Source organism: Anser anser (assembly GCF_964211835.1).
Source record: "Anser anser genome assembly, chromosome: 8".
Lineage (NCBI taxonomy): Eukaryota > Metazoa > Chordata > Aves > Anseriformes > Anatidae > Anser > Anser anser.
In genome coordinates this window covers 1437621-1463950 of record NC_139728.1, presented here as the reverse complement: position 1 = coordinate 1463950, position 26330 = coordinate 1437621, and the positions used below count along the sequence as shown (strand labels likewise).

Below are 26330 nucleotides of genomic sequence, written 5' to 3'. Positions count from 1 at the left end.
TTTTTTTTTCCAAGACTATCAACAGCATTTCAATTTTGCTTTAAAATGATTATACTAAACAGCATAGTTTCAGTCTTGTCAGCTTACACTTACACACTCAGTTTCATGGATTAGTAATGCAATTTGCTATTCCAAATCAATTGCCTCTCTGTGAAGTGGCATAGAAACAATAAAGACAATAAACTAAGGGATTAGCACTGACAAGTAATTTGGAATTATCATGTAGTACAGACAAAAACGGACGCATCACAACTGCGTATTTTAACAGAAAATAAAGCAATTATTTCAGTAATTAATAAACACCAAAACTGTTTTCCATTCTCAGTCGTTATTTTATTGCATAAGTGCAACATATATGTAAAATGTCTTACCAGAGATGGTCAGCGTTAACAGCGTCATCGTACAACAAAATATACAGACAAAACCCACCAACCACCAAGGCATGGAATGTGGACACTGTCCTGAAAAAGAGATCACAGTCACAAGGAGATACTGCCATTCACAACTTCCCATACTGTACTTCATGTAGGATACATCCAAAGTCATGCTCAATTGCATCTCTTCTTTATGCTACTACCAACGACTCATTTGATGTCAGGTGGGAAAGACAGTCAAAAAGCAGAAAATATCTATTAAATAAAGGGGGGGGATGACAAAGGAAGGGATGTGTTGAACAGAAAGTGGGGTCTTAAAGTACAGTAACTGAGATCTACATTTTTTCCCCCTGATTATCCCATATATTAATGAGTCCTTACAGACAATATGACATCCAGTTCTCAAATAAATACTTAGTGCATTGCACCACTTGCTGGAAAAACTAGAGGAAAGCACCTTGCATTTTATATTCAGATTGGCCCATGAGTGCCACAGCAGCTGGCTTCTCCGTCCTGGCACTAAGTTAACAGATGGCCCAACACACATCTCCTGAGACCACATTTTGGAAAGAGGGGCATTAAATTAAAAGTCCTATCAATGAAAGTTTCAGAAAGAATTGCCAGAGCACTTGAAGTAGACTCCGGCCCTCCAAGAGAAAACTCATGTAACCACAAGCTATAGCTGCACATGTGATGTGTAACAGCTGCAGGTTCTTACAGCCAGCAGCTTGCAGCCTTCCTTGCGCTGTTTTACACTCGTCTTCTCTTACACAGAATTGCAGTAGTCAGGGTTGCCTGCCCCATGCTCTAGTACTAAATACCCATGTCCAAAGACATCAGCATTGAGCATACAGGCTGCAGGTGTAACGCAGATAAACACCGAAGGCCAACACGCCTGGAGAACTGCCTGTCCTAGGGCACAGGAGGGCTCCTGCCGGCACAGGGCCAGGGCCATGCCGCCCCTGTGCAGCCCCAATGTATTCTTGGAAGGCAGAACAATGCGGTGGGCGCTGGTCCAGCACAGTAGCCTCGTTCCTCTGGCCCGGGGTTGAACACTGCTATAAGCTGCACTTAAGTGTGCAGCTACAGACTGCTTTCCCGCTTTCTAAGCGTGACTAGGAAGAAAAAATGAAGCGCAGAAGTATTTTTACTGAATGATGGATGGTCTTTGAAAGATGAGAACTCTGAGTTAGGGCTGAGCGATCAGAAACGCCTTCACACCACATTCACAGCAATACGTACACACAAACGTACAGCTGCTGTTAGTTACTAGTCTTGTCTTTGTACGTACTGAATAAATGTATTTTGAAGCTATTCATAGTTTAAATGTGCGTAAATCACTCTCCAGAGTCTCGACACTACCACGCAAGATATAAAAAACACCTCAATTCCCGTAGAAGACTTTCCAAAGAAAGAAGGGTTTATAACCCTTAGTCTGTTTCCAGGGGGTGTATTATCTTCTCCTGGCATTAGAAGATTCTATCACTTTTCATGAAAGAAGTCTGCATTTACAATTTGCTTAAAGAGTGTATCACGCTATTTTCAGCAGCTTTTTCAGAAGTGTTCCAAAAACTGAATGGAGATTAATACAATATGAATATCCACGTGTAGCATGCTGGATGAAAACATTTACTAACCATTATAGCACAGGATTTTTTCTTTTCTTTTCCCCCGAAGAAAGAAAATTATGTTATCAGAACCTTAATGATAATTAATAGTATAATTAAAATGTCAACTCTTGCAACACAGAATTAAAAAAGGCTAGGAACTTTGTATCCTTGTTTAACATATCCTTTGCTTTAACAAAGCATGGCATATAAGATTAGTATTTAAGAAATACCCGAGGTTTTTGAACTTTAGGAGAGGAAATGCTGAAAGAAGTAAAATTTGCCCTAGCAGATAGTTTATTAGTTTGCAGTTGCAGTTTGTCTTAGGAGTGGCTGTTTATTCAAACCTTAGTTTGGATAAGCTTACAACCCATACACAAACACAGCACTTAAAGAGGAAAAAAAAAAAAGAGAGAGAGAGAGAGAGAAAGAAAGAGAGAGAAAGAAAGGAAGGAAGGAAGAAAAAAGAAGAAAGCAGATTTCCTCCTTAACTTTGCACTTTGAAGTTTCTCCACAGAAGAGACAGAAGGGAAACAGTGCAACACTCCATTCTAACATGGAATCTAGGTCAAGCTATCAAGCTCAGTACATCTCCTTGAAATTACTGTCAAAGCTTGCATCCTTTAACTCCTCATTAAACTGAAAAGGAAAAAAAAAGTTACACTGGTAAGTTGTATGCTTATTCCTTTACTACCGAATATACATATTTTTACAACTGCATAATAGCAATACAAATAAGTATTGTAGAAGGGGTGACAGGAATTTATGCTCAACAAACAAGAAAGTTATACTACATCTGTGTCAAACTATAACTTCTAACTCTGTTTGAGAATCTGCATACTTAAGATCCCATACTCAGTTACTTATTGGCTCTTAATTCTTGGAAGGGCAGAATGAACAAATCCACAGCATGGAAAATATAAACCAGAGCTGCAGTTCAAATGCTTAATTCAAAAAAACCCTCCAAACTAACAATATATTTTCAATGCTACAGCTCATTTCAGACAGATGCCCTGCTCCAGACCCAGCTGAGCTGATAAAAATGCAGAACCATCCTCTGTGCCAGTTTCCTTCAGGACTGCCAACAGAACCATTTGTGTGAGCGCTCCCTACATCAGTTCAGTGTAAGACAAAAGAGCAAACACCTACTTTTAAATCAGTTAAGCTAACCTTTGGTTAGCTGATTTTAACAGGAGATAGTTAACTTTCTCCACCTGCATAGCTATATACAGAATACATACGCATCCATCTATATTCTGTGAATACACAGAATACCCCTAGGGGCATCTTCTGATTTAAGTGAAACGCTGGAGTGATGAAGCAGTTTGACAAAACACCACATTTGGTTAGCAGAGTTAACAGTCCATCTCTTATAGAAACACAAGCACCATTAGCTGTTGTTTCACTTCATACCCTCCTCAGGTATAAAATCAACAAGCTGCTGATGAACCATGCTCTGCGTTTCATGCCTTCTAACTCCAGAACTCAGTGTGGCTCTGGACCATGACTCATCTCTGTGCTAACATCTACATCCTGCTACAAATTCCAAGCAAAATTGCAGAAAGAAGTAAAAAAGGGTACAGCCCAAGGTGCTTTACCAACTTGAGTAGTTAAACACCTTACTGCAAAGTAGCCCAGAGATTACAGAACAGCTTATTTCCAGCAGACTTGTGATCTGTGAAACAATTTGTATGTTGTTATGCAAAGCACTGCAACTTAGCATCGTGCTACCAGGCATGGGATATGTCCTCAGAAACCCTATTATGCAATTCAAGGGTCACTTGATGTGGCTTTGCGACAAAGGTTCAGCTCCAACATGATAAAAGTTTAGTTTAGTTTCCTTGTCAACCTTTATTATTGATTTTGAACACAGAGATTAACCTAAGCTTGCACTGATATCATGAACTGGCAACCTAAAAGAGATGTTCTAGCAGATAAACAATTATTCAAAGATCGAACTGAAATTAAGATGGTGCCTCTGAAAGCACTGCAAGTGGACATTTGCCAAATGGAAGGACAAGACTACTTGAGTTACTAATGCTTCATAGACCAGTGGAAGTAACTTTAAAAGTATCTACCTGATAATGCCTCTGAATGGCACAGGGGAGGAAGAGTACAAGACTAATGCATTTTGAATGCAGTTACAGCAGTGCAATACAAAATTTTGAGCTCAGAAATTGAGAAACACCTGAAAAACATATGAACATTATAATAGGCTACTCAAGCATGAAGTTATACTATATCAATTCCTTTCAACTGTAGAAGCTTGTGTACTATATATGTATAACCTTTCAGAGTAGCGTATTGCAAACACAACCTCAGCGACCTGTTTGCAATTACTACCCTATACTTCCTCTATGGTTTAAAAGTGAGGAAAGCACCCATCCCGAAAAGATTCACAGGACTGAACAAGCTGCTACCAGCGCTGTGTCTGAAGGACAAGTGTAATACACCAGGATATACCCCAGTGACAGGACTGAAGAAACACAAAGGGAATGGGGAAGGGTTTTAGAGCAAGTTTCCACAACTCCTTTCCAAACACTTACCCAGTGTCTCGTAATGTCCTCCTCCTCTTCTCGCAGTCCCCCTCCCCACCAAAATACCCACGTAGCTGTCCTGTAACTATAGCATAACGCTGCCTCACCGCAATACTACACTGATGACTCAGCAAATTTCTTTGAGAACCCTAACTTACCGAAAGCAGGTTGTAGTAGTAGCTCTGGGAGAACAGAGAGCAACTTGCATTTAGATCACAGAATAAATTGAAACATATTTAATTTTCATTTATGTTTGGGGAAAAGGAATTCTGTACTTCTCTAACTAGAAGCATCAGAGAGAAACCATTTAAAATTAATCCACATTAGCTTAATATCTGTCAGCGGTCACTGTTTTCTTTTTTAAACTTATTTTGTCATTTGTGTATCACTGTCTAAAGAAGCGTTTATCATACAAGTGTTAATGCTCTGTGCCTAAGCAGGGGCCTCAGCATTTTACCAGCAGAACTTGTCATGTGTGTAGAACTGTCCCGCTGATCATTGAGCACATTTAACTAAATGACATTATGAGCAGTTTTAGACATATAAACACACAGTGGTTCAAATGTTGAAAAGAGCAGATAGTTCATTAGCTGTAGTTTGTTTTGAACACTTTACCTTGAATTCCATTCGATCTTCCTTTTTTGGCTGAGATTGTTAAAACCAGGTGTTATCTGTGTTGATAGCCAAGAACTTAAAACGTGGAACAGGAGCTGAAACGTGGTAAAACTGGCAAGAGCAATACCAATAGTCAGGTTGCTGAAGGAAGCCATTGTTCTTCAGCCTGCAAAGAGAAGCATCAGGTAATTTCAGTCCATTGTCCGTTTAACTGTTTTAATCAGGCACAGTGTGTTACTGACAGCTAACTTACCAACAGAAATACTATTCACTAAAAATATAGAAGTATCCCCAAACTTTTTTTTTTTTTTTTACTGTAGAAGTTGTGGTGTTGTGGATTTTTGTTTATCTTTGTATGGTATGCATCCAACTCGAGCTTCCCAGTTTCTGCTACTGGATCCTCCCTGCCCTGAACAATGCTGGCTCAGTAGCCTCTGCTCCTGTCCCAAGAAGCTCCGAAGTTAAAACCCATCTCACTCTTAACAGATTGACGGCTATCAACAGGATTTTGAAAGCAACAATGAAATCACATAAGCATAGTAGAGAGATTTCTAGGTCAGCTGAGAAGGCTTCAGGAAGTACTAACCTCACTGCAGCTTTGTTTTTGTACTTTATAGGGACAGGAGCTCTCACTACACTTTTGTTCACAGCTGAGGGCTTCTCCTTGCCATATCATGGCATTTGAGCTTTTTTCTTTATACGGAAAGCTAAACTTTGTGCAATTTCTGAGCACACTGAAAAGCTTCCTATCATCAGGGCTAATGCATTTTTCAGATCTGTATTGTTTAGCTACTTTATGAGGCCTAAATCAATAGCTGAACAATTCCAAACACAAATAACAGTCTGTAAATACTTGAAGTCATTTCTCAGAAGCCTCCAGTACTTTGCAAGGCAACATGGTATTTTCCCAGAAGTCACAAACTTCTGACATATATCTCTGGTTTGATGGTGTGGAGAAGTGTTTTATATTCCATGACTGACAAAGGTCACAAACTCATAAAAAGTCAATTTCTATTAAGTTGAACAGAAAAGGGGAAGAAAGCCACAAACAAATGGTTTGCTCTAAAATAATAATTTTAGTTAAATAACAATATAACTACTGTCACTCCTTTGATTTTTTTTCTGAAGAAAACATCTAAAAATAGAATGAAGACTTAGAGGCTAGCATAATTTGATGCTATTACAACAATTAGTGGTAGCAAAAACTGATACAATAATACAGTACACTTATGTCCACATTCAGTTCACATGCATTATACAACACGGGAATGTGTATTAGAGTTTTAAAACTATATCTGCATTGCAGATAGAAAGAAACTTGAGCTTCAGGGAGAGACAGAAATAAAAGTCCATTATTTACAATAATAGCTTCTAAAAAAAAATAAGTGCAATAGCGTAGGCATGTGGGGTACTTGGTGAGTGAGTGTATGGAAACGTTTTGCATTTAAACTGAAAACTTTACACATGTGTACTATCTATAAATAGGAGCTAAACAATAAGGAAGAATGCACTTTTGTCTTCAAAGTTTTAGAAGTAGAAGGTTCAATTGTCTCAAAATACCCCCCTTCTCTTTTTTCAAAAAAAAGTGAATTACCTAAAACATTCTCAGAGCAACACCTACCATAAAAGCTACAGCTGTGTGAGCAGAGTGCAGCTCAGACATAAGCAGATCTCTCGAGTGAAACCCACACCCATATCATATGGATTTCAGGAGTGTACCTCAGCCCAGCTTTAATCCAGTCCTAGGGACCCCACACTTGTTAGATTGCATTCGATGTGCTCTCTGGGTGCATCTTCCTGCTTAGAGCAATGCAGAAGAAAACCTGCCTACAAGCTCTGGGACTACTATGCAACACAAACCAAAAGGCAGTAAGTGGGCACGATGCAAAGATTCAGTTTGTGAAGAGCACTTTTACTCCACATTAAGATTTGAAAGTACACACACTGCAATGCACTGCAACGAAGTTTGGTTCACTCCAGTTGTTTATCTGATGACCTGTTCTAGTTTAGCAGCATACCAGCCTTTTGTACGTTTTAATGCTAGTCTACCTGAAACTTTCAATTTCAAATACCATCTGAAAGTATCCAAATATATTTCAAATACTATCCTGAAAGTTCTGCAGTCTCTCGATTATGTTTATAGAGTTCTCCCCATACTTCTCCATTTGCCTCCACTGGCCAAGAGGACACAAAATACACTGCAATGCAGTTTTTAGTACTGGAGACAAGGGTTCAAAGTCTCATTTTCTAAAAACTTTTCAATTTGAAGGAATAAAACAATCAGTTAAGTTTTATAACCTCCAATTTAAGCCCACTGAAAAACATCGCATGGTGCCCATTCCAGAAGCTGCGCCTGGGGCCAGAACTTTGTTGTTACATCTTTAATTTGTAGTAATAAAGTCCTCTCCTGGACCACTTAAAGAAAAAGTAAGTCTGCTTGATTTCCAACATGTGTGAAAGAAGCCAAAATGCATGTTGAAGCCGAATCTCCTCAGAAAAATATCAAAGGCAGTGAACACAAAACACACCTACTTTATCCTTTTGACCAGAATATTAACAATTCTCATGCCACCAATTTTATTCATCTGCCATGACTACACTAGTACCTCTGACTTTGAAAGACACTAACAATTTCTTGGACAAAAGAAACACGTTCTCTTTTGTTCCCTTAGCACCAGAAGATTTTATTAAGTAAGTAGTATTTCAGTGCATGGCAGATGCTCATTTCAGTACAGGAGATTAGGGAGTTACACACCAAAAAAAAAAAAAAAAAACCACCACACCTCCCAACCATCCCTTGCAAGAAATGAATTAAAAGAGTTGCTTTTTCTTCTATGGAGATTGTACATGGAATTTGTTCTAAGAAAAAGCACTTGTGTGGAAAGTACATGATCTGACTTTCAGAAGTATTATGTGCATACACCTCTCAGCACTTTTAGTAGCAAGTACAGAAAGAACCACGATGCCAGCAAGGGAGGAAGGTATGGCAGCAAAGAAAGTGGTCACCCAGCCCCTACGGTTGGTCTGACAGGTACTAAGAAGAGTTTTGCAATACTGATTTCAGAAGGGGATTTCATACATGCTTTATCAACACACTGTTCATGCACATAAAGTGCCAAAGTCCAGGAATAATTTCATATTTTACTTTGGCAAATTAAGAGTGCTGCATTTTAATTCAATTCAAGAACCAGGTTTTAGGACACGATGTTTTATATGAGATGAAAGAACAGTTCAACTATAAACATTTTCTCATATTTCTAAGTTGTTTTCAGCTATACCCTGTTTAACATCAAAATCAACTGCTGCTTACCAGATTTCATTTTTAAATAAGCAAAGTCATTCACTTTGCTGAACTAAACTTTATCATTTAAAAGTAACATAATACGCTTCTGATTACATATGATTTCTTTGTTCTGACGAAAAAATCACAAATGTAAGTCAAAAGTGGGTTTCAACTATGCTGTGTTTTTCTGCCCCAGTATCTTCTCATGGCTGTCCAGCAAAGTCCAGTCTAGATACAGAACTTCATGGATTATATATGAGCTGACACTTTATCCCACAAACTGCATAGTCATCGATTACCATTCAGTCAGCGGATGCGGTTTTTGAGCTACTGGAAGGTGGGGAAGGGGGTGTTAGTGTAACTACTTTGTAGTTCAGCAAAAAAGTAATGTATCAGGCTTGGTTCTTCACCATTAGCTATTTAACAGCAGACTTTCCCTTCCTAACCCAAAATTGCTGTCTTAACCATTCAGCTAGACAGTAAGTACAAGTGGTCCGAACTTCACTCTTGCATCTTTTCAATGTAGTCTTCATGTAAATAAATATCATCAAATGCTTGAAACTAAGAAATTTCAGCAAGGTATTAGTTACAAGTGTCTAGCACAGTATCGGATTGCTCTGTTGACCCCACTAATTTTGAAAAAGCTAATAACAGAGCTTTTCAATAGTATTCAGAAAGCACTGAAAACGCAGTCTTTTCATCCGGTATTAACATTCTGTGGTTTTCCTGAGATTCTGTTTCTACTTTAGGATAAATAAATAAATAAGAGCACTAAAATTACGCATATGCATAGGACAACTCAAAATTCATTCACCCAAGTGTGAAACCATTACGAACTTCTAATAGAAAGAAGTCAGCACTTAGTGAGAGTATAAAGGAGCAGAAGAGTTACCAAGCGTTTGTACCATCCATGGCATTTGGTGTTTACGTTTTCCCTGCTGATATCAATCTTTCACAACGCAAACGTAAGACATGCTATTGTATAACCACAAGACATAGTATGGAGGTGCAGAGCAAGGTGCGTGGCCCACAGCCCCTATTTTCTTTACGACTAGGGTGATCAATTCCCAGCCGGTATTAGGTGGTGAAGCCGCTAGCGATATCAGGACATCCCATCCCATCCAGCCCTAAGTTCTCCTGATCTGCTTAAAACTGAAAGCTAAACCCAATCTTCGTAAAAAAAACTTGCCACGATAATATCCATCAACTCGGTACTAGCAACTGTTGGCTCGTTTTACAGCAAACCTAATAACACAACACCTGCAACGCTCCAGTGTTGCCACGTTGCCGGTCCCCACCAGCAGCTCCCGCCGCCCCGGTCACGTTAGTCGCACCGCACTCGTTCTGTGCCTTGGCTCCGGAACAAGCGCAGGACGACTCCCCAGCACGGCACGGCAGCCCCACGGAGACACCGAGACAAATGACAGCCACCACAGCCTAAGCCATCCCCTCCTCTCCTCCGCAAGGATAGCAGCGCCCCGAGCTCCGCCGGGATCCCGGAGCACCGAAGCGACGCCGGCGGCCACCCGCCGGCCCGGGCAGCTCCGCGCTGCGGCGCCGCTCCCCGGACCAGCCGGCTCCCGGGAGGGCGCGGAGGGGCAGGGGGCAGCCCCGGGCGGCCCGTTACCTGCTCCTGGGGCAGCCCCGCGGGCAGGGGCCGCCGCACAGCTCCGCGCACCGGGGCCGGACCGAGGGAGGGGAGGGGAGGGCAGAGGAGAGCCGGAGGCCGCCGGCCCGCCCTCCGCGCCCGGCAGCGGGGCCGCCGGGGCCGCCCCCGCCGTGCCTCCCCGCTGGATGCTCCGCCGGCGGCGGCGGGGCTCGGGTTACGGCAGGCGGGGCCTTAAAGCGGCCGAGCCGCCGCCGCCACCGGCTGCCGGGCCCCGGGCGGCCCCGCGGGGCCGGGGGCTGCCGCTGCCCCCCCGGGAGCCCACTCACCGCCCGCTGCAGCTGCCGGGGCCGCCCGTGCACCGCGCTGGACTCCGGACCCCAAATCCTGCCACATGCGGGCGGCTGAGAAGGGCTGGCGTGTCGGGGGGGCTGCTGCGGGCAGCGCGCCGCCTGCACCCCCCGCGGCGCTCCCGCCTCCGGGGCCCCGCGGCCCGAAACGCCGGCCGGGAGCGGGCTGCCCCGTACCGCTGTACGGGGGGCGCAGCTCCTCCGGCAGCGGGCTGCCCGGGGAACTGCCGCTGCTGACACTCGCTACTGCTGACACCAAACGCCGGGCCGTTTCTGGCGAATTCATTTTACATTTTTGAATTGTCACGTATTTACAAAACCAAGCAAAATTCTGCTAACGCAATGAAATACTGTGACGATCAATGGGCTTATTTAACTTTTTCCAGGAAATGGCAAATTTTATGAACTAGGAAGCGTAACGCTCATCATTCCATTTCTTTTTGTATAATTCTACTATCATATGCATCCCAAACCACTTCAGCTTCCATTTTCCATTAAGGATGCCTGATCTTCAAGAATGTCTAAGTTCTCTTCTCTAAAACAATTAACATTAAAGGTATTCAGATACACCTTGCAATGAAACAAGCTGCACATGCCCAAGAAACCATCTCCCCCAACTGCATACACTGATCTCTCTTGCGAGATGTCCCCCACGGCAGGAATGCAAAGGCTTAAATCCCGAGCAGAAACTGATGCTGCCTTACCGCCGCCGGCTGGAATGCAGGTATGGATATTGAGCCATTGAGCTCTGTGGAAACGGCAACCTGTAGGAGGTGGGCAGGGCACACCCCCAGCATTTGTCATTGTTTCAGGCTACTTCAGCTTAATCCATTGCTAAACATATAAATCATCTGCCAGATAAATATTTGTGTAAAGATGAGAACTACTGAAGTTTGACTTCCAATGGACTTGTGTCATATGGCTGACTGACTTTTCTGAACCACGAGGCACACTCAGCTGAGTAAAGCAGGAGATCCTAATCCTGCTCCCAAATTCTTCCATTCCAGAAACAAACAGATGGATAAAGACAGCAATAGAATATAAACACAACTTCTTAATGAAATTGGGATAAAATCCTCATCTTTTACTCTGATGTCCTATCATTTCATTCTTCATATAACGAAAAGATTTCAACCTACTTTCTTTTATGTATGTCTGCAGTTTCTGGCGAAACAGAACAGTCATTACAACCTAAGAACAGCATGGTGGAATCATAAACCACTTCCAAGATGACAAACTAGAATGTTTTAAGAGAGTGTTTTCTTCAACAGTTCACCTTCCAAAGAGCAGGCCTCACTTCTTGTTTAGTCTAATATCACCAAATTTAAAATGTCTTTATACGTACTTCTTGCTCTCTCAAGCCATAACAACTGTAACAACCATCTTCCACGTGAACAAGCAGGAGCCCCTGGGGATGACAGAGGGCCTGTGGTGCCAGGGAAGGCTGCAATGGCTGTTCTCAGGCCCGCAGGTACACTGGGACAGGCAGGCACCGGCAAGGACTGGCAAGGACTCTTTCTGCTCGCAATTCAGAGCCAGAGGCTCTGACCAACAAGCTCTGGCACATTCAGCAACCTTGTTTTAGGATGTTCTTTCTCCCAACTGCCTGAGGTCATGATCGTTCCAGCAGAGCACAACAATTAAGTAGGCAATTTTTTAATACACCTGTTTATGACCTGGAGCCTCTACCTTAGAAGCATGGTTGTACCTAGCAGCAGGGTAAAGCAGGCAGTTCAGAGTGGTAATGTCTTAAACTGAACGGATAACTGTCAGAGCTCTAAGCTTCAGAATAACCCATCACCATTATGCAATTACAAGGCTAGGAAGCATCCAGAAGACAAACCAGATTCTTCCCAAACCTCTGCATCAGGCCAGCATAGCACGCTTCTTACCAAATAATTCCTCTGGCCCAGCATGCTGCGTGGGTGAAAGAAACTAGTTTGACCTGCCTCACTACTCTCACCTTGGCCCTTGATAAGCACGTTGTTGAGCATGCAGCAGATGATGACCAGAGGCAATACTGTCTCTCAACAGCCCAACAACACGTGCTCGGTTGAGCAAAGCTAAGGAAAGCTGAGAGATGGTGATGTGCTGAGAATTTCTGGCTGGTAGCTGCTCTCCATGTGCATATAGTGGGATCTCTCTCAGCTTTTTGATAAGGAAAGAACTTGCAGATAAAAGAGAACTGGCTAAGGAGGTACAAAGGCATCGTAGTAGAAGGCTGTGGACATGTTTAAATACAGCTACCTTAAGCCCAGGTTGTCTTTGTTTGTCTGTCCTCTTTTCCAGCCAGAAATGTTCTCCAGGAGGATTTTGAGCGCTGCCTATATATCTGGGATTGTTTGTATCTAGTAATCCTACCAGACTGGATGCTACTGCATAAGTGTGGCAGCTTCAACTTGGATGTCTTACGTCCAGCAAAGCCAAAGAGGTCTCAGCACAAACACACTATGCCAATGTTGCATGGGCAAAGAAATTCCAATGAAATCAAGAGTGTTCTCATACTCTTATATGGTGCTGCATGAATCACAGAATATCCTGAGTTGGAACGGACCCACAATGATCATCAAGTCCAATTCCTGGCTCCACACAGGGCCATCCCAAAATCAAACCACACCTCTGAGAGTGTTGTCCCAATGCTCCTTGGACTCCGGCAGGCCCAGTGCTGTGATCACTTCCCAGGGGAGCCTGTCCCAGTGCCCGACCACCCTCTCAGTGAAGAACCTTTCCGTAACACCCAGCCTGACCCTCCCGTCCCAGCTCCATGCCGTTCCCTCGGGTCCTGTCGCTGTCCCCAGAGAGCGGAGCTCAGCGCCTACCCCTCTGCTTCCCTCGTGAGGGAAGCTGAAGGCCGCCATGAGGCCTCCCCTCAGCCTGCTCTGCTCTGGGCTGAACAAACCAAGAGACCTCATCTGCTCCTCATAAATCTCCTCCATACCCTTTACCACCTTTGTGGCCCTCCTTTCAAGGCTTCCTAATAGTTTTATGTCGTCTTTATACTGGCGGTACCCAAGGCTGCACACAGTACTTGAGGTGAGGTCGCGCCAGCACTGCGCAGAGTGGGACAATCCCTTCCCTCAACCAGCTGGCAATGCCGTGCCTGATGCACCCCAGGGTATGGCTGGCCCTTTTGGCTGTCGGGGCACACTGTTACTCATATTTAACCTGCCATCAAACAGAGCCCCTGGGTCCCTTTCCACAGGGCTGTTCTCCAGTCTCTGTACATATAGCCAGGGTTGCCCTGTCCTAGGTGCAGAATCTGGCACTTTTTCTTGTTGAAATTCATGCAGCTGGTGATTACCCAGTCCTCTAACTTGGCAAGATTTCTCTGCAAGGCCTCTCTACCGTTAAGGGAGTCAACAGCTCCTCACAATTCAGCATCAGCCACAAACTTACTTCTTAGTGTACCATTGAGCCCTGCATCCAAGTCACTTATGAACTTACCATACAATTACTTTCAGCATTTACAGTAAGTCCTAAAAGTATGAGGCTTATTGATGTATCTTGTGCACCTAACTTTTGCACTGAAAATACAGTAGCCCAAGGGTGGGGTAAGCAATAACCAGAGTAGTAACACAGCCAATTGGTTGCTATACAGCAACCATGGTTCAGCTTTCACAGCTTATGCACCTTTTCCTCACTCCCTTGTGATGTGCAGCCATCATTCTCAAGCCGTTGTAAAGAAGAGTTGCCACCAATAAATGGGAACCGTCAAGAAGTTCCCCAGTAACAAATACAGCTTCTGGAGACAAGCTTCAGAAGGGAAGGGCAATAGGGTTGCTATGGTGAGATGTAAAACAAAGACACAGGAACACGGGGGAAATATGTGTGTGTGTGTGTATATATATATATATACACACACACACACACATGTTGATAAAAGGGCAGATATGCTGAGAGAGCACAGGGGGGACATGGAGGTACTACAGTACATTTGCAGATAACAGCATAATTCTGGTGGCTTCAGTTGGATCATCTTATTTACACTATGTAAGAGAAAACTGCGCTCTGCCTTTCATCTACACTTTAATTACAATGAAAATTCTTGACTATATTGATAATTTTAAGCTTCATGCCAAGTAGGCCCAAATATTCCATAAATGAGGAACAAAGCTGGATGAAATGGAGTGGGTCTGCTAAGATGGGGGGGTAAAGAGAAGGCAGTCCAACGTAAGTTGAAGTCTGTAGTAACCCATCCTCAGCCAAGTTGCACACACCTGTTCCATATCCTTCTCCTTCTGTAATTGACTTTCAGGGTAGCATTTCAGACATGGTAACAATTTCTTGTCAGATGACTGCTTGTAACTCCTACTAAAATCTGTGAGAGAGGTGACCACAAATAGAAAACTACATGGCACCCTTTTCTAAGTATGCCTGTTATTTCAGAACTGTGCTTTCTCAGAACTGAACTTACCTCTGCCAAGAATCAAACTTTTATGATGGTTGCTGTACTGAAAAGTGAGGCATATGTGAGAAAGCAAAATACTTCTAGAGAAGTCAAAAATATTTTGGTTGCAGCTTTGAACTTAAAACATAACTAACCTTTCTGTCTGAATTTACCAACTGTATAAAGAATAGAATCTTAATGTTTAAAGAACAACCTAATCAGTTTATGAAACAAATTATATAACATTGTGCTGTAGCAACAGTGGATTGAAATCAGTGACCTAAAAAGTGCTCTAATTTATTTCCACCTTAGAAAGTTCCTATGTCTACCTGTCAGCAGCAGGAGATATTCCCAGAAAATCAATTATACATGTAGGCAAAAATATCATGGAGAAGAAGGAATGTATGAAAGAGAAAGCACAATTCTCCTTTCACAATGTTGTGAATCAAGAGCAACTCCACTGAAGCCAACAGTTACACTGGTGTGAGTGAGAAAAGAGCCAGCTCCATTGTCTGAAAATTGCTCATGCCACCCCTGGAGTCCAATCACAGGAAGTGTAGGCAGCTAGTATTACAGCATTTAATTCAGACAACCCATGACTGAAAAGACACTGAAAAGAAAGGATCTGAATTTGGTGTTAGCCAAAATAGCTGAAAAATAGCAAGGAAGTAGTGAATGGAAAAAGAAAAAAAGAAAAACAAAAAACCCACTGCATTTTAAAAAAAATCCCTTCCCCCCAAAAAAAAATTTGCATAAAAAAAATGACTGTTTCTGCATGCTTTTTGTTTGTTTGTATGTTTTTTTTTTTTTTTTTTTAAACACTCTGCATGCTCCCAGTTAATAACTGTTGAGTTGTATGTTTGCCTGAAGGAAAAGTGTAATCCTCACTTTCCCACTTTTTGTATGTTGATACATACTTTGTTATACCTACTCAGACTGAGTGCTATAGAATGTGAATCTTACCTTTTCAGCACAGGTCACTATATCATACCTTGTCACATTTTCAGGTAACAGTGCACTAAATATCTTAATTTCCCCGTGTTAGTTTACTTCCTCCAAACACACCCTCCTTTTTTTCATGTCAGATCGGTTAGTTGAGCTTTCTCAGCTCCTGTCACCTCCCCATTTGAAACAGCATTTCTGACAGCAGTACTTACTCTCAGTGATCAAACAAAGGCTTGTTCTGGAAAGCTGTCTGGTCACTAACCTCTTCCCGTATCTCAGCCTCCCTTCTTCAGTTTTCTTCCAGCTTTTCTGTCTTCTCTTCTCCATTTCTCTCTCATCACACGCTCTTTCATCTAGTTACACCTCACCTGCAGCATTACCCTCTCTGTTGGTGTTATTGTCCTGATTATAACCATCCAGAAGCTATTGAGGACCTGTAAAACTGCACATTGTGAGTTTATTATTCTGCATTACAAACATTACACTGATGCACCTTGTCAGCATTATGACAAAACATCAAACTGCATTAAGACAAATGCGCTGAATGTGATCTACAGAACTTTCAAGAATAACACTTTTTTTTTTCCCGTTTCCAGGTCACTCTTTTTTGCCTTTTTTTGCCTTTCCTACTTTATTCTCTATTTTCTTAGCACCTTTCCCTTTTATGTCACATTTTTTTCCTCCTCACAGTCATCCTTCCCGGCTTCCTTGACTGGCCACCTCACACTCCTGCATGCATTTTCTTTCCTCTGATGCGCCCATACAAAGGGCTGTATTAAAGGCAGTACTGCAGCTTTGTTAAATGTGTCCTTTGCTCTTTCATAAACAATGCTGCACCTGGGTGCATCCTCGGGATCTACAAACTGAGGGTCTAGAAAGCATTCCATTCCCAAAGGCTTAAACCAGACAGCTCCAAGAGTAACATGACTTCTCGGTTCCCTGATGTGTGAGATGGAGCACACCAAAAACAGTAGGAGGAAGCCTGAAATAATACAAGACTTTTTTATTCACATGCACATATCTCCTTTTGTATTGTGGCAGTTGGGACTCTTAACAACAAGAGCCCTGTAGAATTGGGTAGTGACTAAAATTTGGTAATGTCAGAGCAGCAGAAAATGAAAGAAGATGTACTTTGTAAAGGCATACAACTGAAAAGCATTAAATTGGTGCCAAACTGTACTAAAACCAAATTATTTCCCAAATATTCAATGTGCGAAGGGCCAGAAAGCAATATCTGTTTATTGACTGTCAATTAAAAATTAGCATAATTTAAATAGTGAACAAAATAGCGTACATTGACTCCAGTTTTTTTTTTGTTTTACGCGTCAGCATCAGATTTTCAGAAGCAGCACATCAGGTAACAAGACAGAATGCACACTTAGGAGTGTATCACTCATCTGTATGCTAAAGACAGCTTCCAAGCCTTGCTTAGATCAGTCTAAACTTTGGCACACGCCATAGCAGCTGCACAGCATTCAACTATGCCTCTTTCAGAATGTACCATGGTGCAGAAAGAATGGTTTATTTAGATATTTGAATGTCAGATATATTAATTCGAAAAGGTTACGTAGTTTCCTCAGACAATATAGTTTGCTATGAATGTGTCTGTCAATTTTCAAGATTTTACAAAAATTTATCTATCACTTTTAGTGATTTTTCCCTCCTTTGCTGCTCTGTGAAAGTTTTGAGGAAACAAGGAAGGAAAATTAGTGGCACAAAGAAACAATGAAACCTCCTGCACGCTCACATCATGTATGTCTAATTACTGTTGAAATCCATTTGAAAAATCTTGAGTCAGAAAATAAAATCGTTTTCCACACAGTTCCCAAATACAGTACTCATTAATATTTGCAACAACGATATATTTTTCAGAGAACAACATGATTTTTACATTGTTCTCTCTTAAATACTAAAACTTTTAAATTTCATATTTTGGGGTAGATATTAAAGTGGTATAATTTATCTGCTTAGGAGCCTCAGAATGAACTATTCTTCCTTGCTAAAAGATATTATCAATAAAATAAAGACCCTGCTTTTAGAAGTGCTAATTGTTAATACTGTGATTTATTTAAAATTTTTGTATTGGCACTCTTACCAATTACTAACTTCTTACCTAGAGTTTAATTCTTAGTTTCTGTTGTTATCAGCAGGTCTAGTGATTTTGCCCCTCTCTAAAGCCTTGATCTGCACATTATTTCATACAAGCCTCCACACAATTCTAGTTGTTCGAAGGAGATCACGTTCTGTCCTGTAACTTGCAAACCTATTATCTAAACAGCAGTCCTGGTAAGAAAGATTTAAAAGAGAAAAAAAGCTCTTTTTACATCCATTGGGGCTAAAACACAGAACTAAAGGTTGCCTTTCAGACCAAGTGGAGAATTTTTTTAGGTATCTTTTTCACACCAACACTAGTCAACGCCAGATATATTTTTACAGACATGCAACACTCACTCTGATCGACTTACTCAAATGTCTACAAAGATTAGGGAAATAATATAAAACCCACAGATAATTAAAAATAAGTTCAGAAAAATGCAAAAATAAACCTAATCGTCTATCTAATATATATGAAAAAATGCTAAGGTAGAACTTTCACCATAAAAATATATCATGCAAACGTTATAAATGAGTTTGAAAAGTCTCTTTGTGAATTGCAACAAATACACTGTATAAATGCAATTTTTCTGGAATTGGATATTTACTAATTACAACAGCTTGATCTCTTTCCAGCGCTGCACATTTATTTTATTGTTCATGTACATTTTGCTATAATAATTCTACTGGAACTTCTTAAAGAACTTCTTAAAGAAATTCAGCATTCGTTCATTTGATTTGCTGAATTATGGATATTACACATCTGGAGTTCCTCTGGAGATGTCCTCTTTTTAAGTGGAAATTATGCCTCAGCAGAAACAAGAGCTTCCCCACTGAAAGCAGGAACCTTCAGATTCAAGGTATTTGGGGCAGCAGCGCTGCGCGTACGCAGACCCAGTCCTGTGGTCCGTGTGCTGTGCTCTGCTATGCACAAGTCAGGTACGTTCTGGCCGTACCGTGCTCCACGTGCATGCACGGAGTGTTGGGCTGGCCATCTCTGACTCACTGGATGTGCCAGACTTACCATGCAGCAAGTTCACAAGTTTCACAATTCAGCAAATCCAATGCTTACGTATACAGGCCATCTGGGCGCTGAACAAACTTATTTGTCAGGTTATCCTAGGGAAAAACATGAAACCAGGTTCCAGGGCAGGCAATGCTCTGCACCTTGCATAATTAATCTATCTTAAACAAAAAATACTCCTTAAAATGGGACAGTCTTTTCACCTTTCTTTTATATTGTGCCTGTCCCAAAGTATTCCCGTGTCCCATAACAATAAAAAACAATCCAGAAAAGAACACAGTACTTCTTCCCCTTGTAACCACTGTGGAAGCTGCAGGAATACAAGCTTCTCATGATCTGATTCTTAACCACCAAAATAAACAATGTAGGGAGAAGGTAACAAGTACAGGGCCAGTAACTTTTCGTGTCATTTTGAACAAACTATTTTTTCTTTCTATGGACAGAACCTTCTAACTGAAATTGCAGCTTTCCTTGCAGTTTCTCAGTTAGATGCAAATAAATATATCAACGCATATATGCACTCTTGGTGTGACTATTTCCTGCTTAAGAACTGCTTGTACCTACAATCATACCAGCGCTCCCGATACAAAGGTCCAGTCAAAAAGACAACATAGCTTGTCTTCAAAGTATTTAAAAAAAAAAAAAAAAACAGGAAATCACTTTTAAGATCTCTATTTGGAAACTATTTTTTACTTGTCTTTGGTCCAGCATTAGTAAATCAGAAACTACCATGAAATCTCGTGTTTTCACATGCATAAATTTTTATTCTTTTCACTAATACATTCATCATCAGTCAGCAAAATACTTGATACCATAACTTAACTCTAAGCAATTGTCTCATCATCGTTTAATTCACGACAGGAACTGACCAACTCCTCATGACACCTTAACAATGCATTTAACTCACACCAGCTGATGCAAATCATGTATTTTTTCCTAAAGTTCGTTTTATCAGAGAGAGAACAGTGTTGCACATTACCTGAAGTTGATGAAAAAAAGGTGAGGGGGTATCTGCCTTTAAATTGTACATGATCACGCAATTGAGGACTTTTAAAATGTAGTGCAGAAGGTGAGCCATTGTGTTCTATCCAGACTGTTAGCTGTGAGACCTTTTTATTACCAGTTTGCTGCATTTCACATTATACATATTTGTAACAAACCAGATAAAAGCAATAGAAGGAATGTCAGATTTCAATTTTTTAATATATTGTCTTGCAAGGGTTATGCGCAAATTTACACAAATTAAAATACTGACATAACTTGACCAGTCCTTGCAAACTCTACAAACAATTCAATTTATCTCCATTGAGAGTTAGTGGAGCTGTAAGATTCAGCTGCCTTTAATAGGATTTTGACAAATCCCCAGACCTGGCAGTATCCCCAAAACAATAGTCAATAAATGACATTTTAAAATATTACTGCAAAAGACACAAGGAAAAAGGGAGGAAGGGAAAAGTAAATGAAGGACAGCGTAGAGCAAAACCAGAGTATACCATCAACTCCAGCATTTCACTAACTCAATGCTAGATCTTCAGAAACCTGAACAGCTCAGAAAACTGTACTCACTTTCAACTCAGGAGCCCATCTTTACTGGAGAAGATATCACATATGTTGTATCCTCATAAGGAGGGGATGGAGAGAGCAAAAAAGGGTGAGGCATTTTTCTTAAGCCTAAAAACGCTAAGGGTGGAGTACTGAAACCTAGAAAAAGACCCGTGATGCCAGCAGCATCACCCCAAGTGCCTGATTTCCAGTCTGAAAGAAGAGGAATGTGCTGATAGATGAGACAAGGCTGTCTCCCTTCACAAGGAGCATTTGCCCTGGCCAGTTTTCTCCTGGCAGCAGGGATCAGGGAAGGCCAAGCAAATGCTGCATGTCTCCACAGTCTCCTTCCAGATCCAGGGAAAGCTCAGGAAATCCCTGTCTTAGTGAAGCAGTAAATATGTACAGAACACCACAACTTGACCCCCAAGTACATTGCAAAATTTCATCTTGCATTATAAGCAGATTTGAAAACATATTTTCAGGAAGATAATATCAGACTCCAAAGCTAAAAAGCCTTATTTTTACAGGCTGAGCAGCCAGAGGCACCCAGTGACCTCCAGGTTGCTCACTACTTTTAAGTTATGAAACAAGTCTCTTTCTCCTGGCTTTTGGAATAGATGAGAACATGAGTTTACATTATGTTACAGGGACTGCTCTCTAAGCATGCTACCTGGTAATTAGAGCAAATAGCAATATGTAATTTTGGTGTTGCCTACTATAAACGTTCTTGCTTCATAAAATTGCAATCAGAATGCGTCCAAACTGTTACAAAGCATTGTGTCATCAAAGCAAGGCGGGCTGGCTCTCTGATGTAGCAGGCTGAAGCAACATCTGCTCAGTGCAGCTCATGCCTATGAGAGAAAAATGTCTTCCCTACAAATTGCTACTGATTGTAAATTGATACACTGCACTTAGACCAAGATGGATTTCTGAAAACAACCTCTTCCCTCCTCCTCCACTTCCTCAGACTATATACAGAGAATTTATCATGGCCAGAAAGACAGAAATCTTTAGGCAGTTGTAGGGAAGGCTACCTTATTTCTTTGGTTGGTGTAAACTAACGACCACTTTGCTCTCCGTCACTTAGGGCAGAGTTACACACCAAAGCACACCAGTGAAAATTAAAGTGGAAAGAATAGCAAGTGTAATTGGGAGAATTAATACAACCTTAATGGAGAACAAATCCCATTATTTGGGGAATTGGTTCCAGCTTTTCAGTTATTTAGGACAAGCACTGTTCAAGTGTTTGCAAATGTTGTATCTTTGTGTTTAAACAAACAAGACCCATCTTAAATATATATGAGAAGTGCCGTTATGCTAGGAAACACGGCACTAACTGTAATGTTAACATAAATATTACAAATGTTATTGATTACAGATACAAATCAGGGCTTCTAAGACTGCATTTCTGTAATTGCAATGACAGCATCTTTTGTAAGTTCCTGACTCATGAAGAAATAAAACTGCACTTAGCCCAAACAAAGCAATCGAAAGTAACTGCTGCGAAAAAGGACAAATTTTGCCACAGACTGGCTCTGACATATCCCAATTCTGCCATCAAGTGAGATCAGCCAACAGCTTGTACGCTGATCAGGTGCCTGCTCCATCTTGTCCCCAGCTGGTCCAAAATGGCCTAGTCCACTGCTTTAATTTAAAAGCCCTTTTCCTCCCAACAGCAGAGCTTTTTACAACATCTGTGATGATGTTATTGTTCTGAAGTCTTCCAGATGCAACTTGAATTTCTATTATTAAAGAATAAGCATTAGAAGCCCAGTCAGAAGCCTTCTAATTAGAGGTTTCCTCTAATCAGAGAACATATCACTTCTCTTTATGTTTCGAAGAACAATTGGAAGCACATAAAAAGTGTTTTCTGCAGAAATCACATTTACTTATGTAACATTTTATTTTCCAAATCACTTCTCTTATAAAAAGATCTTGCAGAAACTAAGAAAAATAGTTAGATGCATTTAATATATAACTGGCGTTTTAACATCGCAAACAGTTCCACAGTACAATTTTTCCAGTAGCAAAGACTGGCTAAGAGGTTCCTATCCTTTTCCTCACCCCTTCTCGTATCATTTTGCTAGTTCACCCCACGGTTGTGCTGATGCAGCAGTTTGTGGAAGTCCAAACAAGGCAAAATGACCTCACTTAAGAAAACAACAAGTTCAAAAAGTATGGGGTGTAAGTGTCTTGGGGATAGCAGGAATCTCTTGAACAAGGTCTCTAATGTGAGAATTTGTAATGTAATGTAATTAAGCTCTGGGAATGCTTGCATGGAGGCTTTATCCAGAATAGATAGCTTTACGTAAACTTACACCTTAAGTTATTTTGGAGTAAAAATCCTAGACTGACAAACGTGAACAAACCTCATCAAATGGATGTAGAATTTAAAAATTATCATCTAGAAAGCCAACAAATGCAAAACATTATCTGAAAAGCACAAGTACTTAATTTTCCTATTGGTTTTTAAACTTTCATATTAATAGCTTTATGTCTACTTCTAGAATTCATAATTAGAAGAAGAAGAAAAAAGTAATTATTCAAAGTTCCAGTTAAGAAATTGTGAATATAAGGTATAGCTTAGTTACATGGAACAAGTTTCTTTTTTAACAGTTAAAATTAGATCACTTAAAAATTGAACATCAGAAAGTTAGTGACTATTGGATAGTCAAATCTGCCTACATTTTTTTTCAAGAAAAAAATACTTTTGTTTACAGTCTATTTGCAGCCTTTCCTACTGAAGACAGAAAAAAAAATGAAACTAGATAGCGAGTTTTCAATTCAATTTAATACTCACCAGTGTAACTTTCAAAGGAGACATGCACCAGATGTACTAGTTTGCTTCCACAGAGAATAGTCACATATAAAAAGCACAGCAGCAGTTTTTTCTTCAGAGCATTGTCTTACAAATGGTAAATGGAAAAAATACTATACCATTTTACATTAAAAAAAAAAAACCTATTTTTTTTCCTATTCAAGAGTTTAAAAGTTTTCTTTTGAACAACAGTGACCAATTGCTCGGAATGAGGGTGGTTTATTTCTCCTTCAGTGAAGCAGTTCAAAGGTACTTCCTGCATAAGCAGCACAGGTACCAGGGACAGCCCTTGTAATTACTGCACTGACATCACTTTCTGTCAAATGACTCAGGGCAAGTGCACTGTTTCCTCTCAAACAAATAGGTTCTACATTCACTGGCAGCACATGACATCTTTGTGGGCTAACTCTACTCAACTTTTAAAACAAAAAGAAATAATGAAAACACCTTGAAAAGCTTCAGGTTTGCAGGTTGCATATTGTCACTTCAGTCTTTAAGAAATTCCTTTAACCAGCCTCACCAAACTCTGAAGCTTCCCTCCAGCCTTGCAATTGGCTGTGGATACTCCTTGGAAGCTATATTCCTTATTCAAGCAAAATTCCCAATGATTAGGACTTCCAGCACTTGTTCTAGGAGATTATGAGGCAAACTCACTGGTCAGCTTTCTAGACGCCTTGAAAGTCGGGACCTTTGCTTTGAACGGTCAGCTTGTCAGTTTCGTAGTCCAAGGAACACATATTTCACTGAAGAACATTTAAGAGGGATGGATACCACTGCAGACAAAATTAGTAGTTACATTGCCTACAGAGCTTACTAACTTGTTTTAACACAGTAGTTTATTTTCTGAAAAAGGACTGTGGTGCTTTCTTCCTCTTCTGTAATTTAGGAGCATGTATCTCTATTGTCCCTAATCATTAGTTTTATGTAGCTAATTAAGAGGAAAGCAAAACTAATTTTTGAGATTCGTGCATCATCAATGTAACTATTAATTAAAGCCTTGTTGCTTCCAAATGTCAGTAATGATTAAGTAGTGAGATATTTTTTGTGAGGCTGTCTACAAGCAGGTTACTCGGGTGGAAGACCTTACTATGGCAACACTTTTTAATAGTCTCTGCTTCAGACAACTGCCAATTTACATACCTCACTGACTTTAAAAAGAAGGACAGAGGATAACGTGTAGAACTGCAAGACATGAATTGGAAAAATTCACTTTACTTCAGATCCTAAGACGGCAAATGGTAGCTAGGAATTATACAATTTACTCATAAATTATGCAAGAATTACTTGAATCCATGGCTGACACAAGTTTTCATTAAAAATGCGAAAGAAATGTTCAGCTTCCAAGGCTGATGGGGATACAAAAACTTGCTAAGAATGAACAAGAAAAAAAAATACAACAACCAGAGAAACCACAACAGACAGGTGCAGGCATCTGGTCTATTGTGTTTGTGAAGTCTCCAAGAAGTTCTCGAGCTCATCGATCCCCATTGCGAGGCCAATCGCTGAGCCTTCCTCCCTGGCAGGTGGCTTAAGGGCAGCGATGAACAGACACCACTGGAGTTTGCTCTTTCCTAACCATAAAGTGTGATATCACACAGTATCACAGATTTCTAGGTTGGAAGAGACCTCAAGATCATCGAGTCCAACCTCCGACCTAACACTAAGTACTCCACTAAACCATATCGCTAAGCTCTACATCTAAACGTCTTTTAAAGACCTCCAGGGGTGGTGACTCCACCACCTCCCTGGGCAGCCCGTTCCAATGCTTAATAACCCTTTCGGTAAAGAAGTACTTCCTAACATCCAACCTAAAACTCCCCTGTCGCAACTTTCGCCCATTCCCCCTCGTCCTGTCACCAGGCACGTGGGAGAACAGACCAACCCCCACCTCTCTACAGCCTCCTTTAAGGTAACTGTAGAGAGCGATAAGGTCGCCCCTGAGCCTCCTCTTCTCCAGGCTGAACAAGCCCAGCTCCCTCAGCCGCTCCTCGTAAGACTTGTTCTCCAGACCCCTCACCAGCTTCGTTGCCCTTCTCTGGACTCGCTCGAGCACGTCCATGTCCTTCCTGTAGCGAGGGGCCCAAAACTGAACACAGTACTCGAGGTGCGGCCTCACCAGAGCCGAGTACAGGGGCACAATCACTTCCCTAGACCTGCTGGCCACACTGCTTCTTATACAAGCCAGGATGCTGTTGGCCTTCTTGGCCACCTGAGCACACTGCTGGCTCATATTCAGCCGACTATCCACCAATACTCCCAGGTCCTTCTCGGCCAGGCAGCTTTCCAGCCACTCATCTCCCAGCCTGTAGCTCTGCTTGGGGTTGTTGCAGCCCAGGTGCAGGACCCGGCACTTGGCCTTGTTGAACTTCATGCAGTTGACCCCAGCCCATCGCTCCAGCCTATCCAGATCCTCCTGCAGAGCCTTCCTGCCCTCGAGCAGATCGACACACGCACTTAGCTTGGTGTCATCTGCAAACTTACTGAGGGTGCACTGGACGCCCTCATCCAGATCATCGATAAAGATATTAAAGAGGGCCGGCCCCAGTACCGAGCCCTGGGGGACACCACTAGTGACCGGCCTCCAACCAGATCTCCTACTCTCTTACTCTCTCTTGATCTCCTACTCTCTTTTAGCAAACGCACACCTCATCTGAAATTAGTCCCAACGGCTGCATGATCACAACCTCCTCGCCAACGGCTGGCTGCTGACAGGGATGGAATGAATGCCGGTGTGGTGCTTCACATTTCCTACTGGAATGAAAGGCTAAAGCGTTAGAACAAGTACAAACAGGGCTCGTGAGAGGCGGCAGAACACCGACGTTCCTGTGTTTATGCATCGTTGTACGGTATGTGAGCGGTAATTCCACGTACGCATACATACCTGGATAGGGGTCATGTCTGCGTGTGTTTGCAAACTCCCTCAAGACCCAGCGGAACCACGCGGGTATTTCGTACCGTATAACTTAATCACGGGGGCTACACCTCCTGCCGCACGGAGGGCCAGCGGCACAGAAGCCCTCACCTCACGCCGGTGTCTGCCTGCCCTGGGGCTGTGGGGGCTGCCGTGCCGGTGCCCGCGCTCCCGCCCAGCGGGGAGCTTTGAGCCGCGCCGGCCGCCGTAGGCCGGGAGGTGCCGCCCGCGGCC

At 41.8% G+C, this 26330-nt stretch overlaps 1 protein-coding gene across 8 annotated transcripts in view; it reads right to left on the bottom strand.

Annotated features, from left to right (window-relative positions):
- LOC310903724 (TLC domain-containing protein 4-B-like) overlaps nucleotides 1-26322 on the bottom strand; it is a 43123-nt gene extending 16801 nt beyond the window's left edge. Inside the window, exons 1-4 of one of the 8 annotated variants that reach the window (XM_083847543.1) lie at nucleotides 26067-26194; nucleotides 15967-18917; nucleotides 5134-5299; nucleotides 372-461 (exon numbers count right to left, since the gene is read on the bottom strand). In XM_083847543.1, the coding sequence (XP_083703669.1) occupies nucleotides 372-461; nucleotides 5134-5288 (245 nt within the window). In that variant the 5' untranslated portion in view covers nucleotides 5289-5299; nucleotides 15967-18917; nucleotides 26067-26194. The other 7 variants (XM_083847545.1, XM_083847548.1, XM_083847541.1 and 4 more) reach the window with 7 other exon arrangements.
- Nucleotides 26323-26330: the final 8 nt, after the last annotated feature.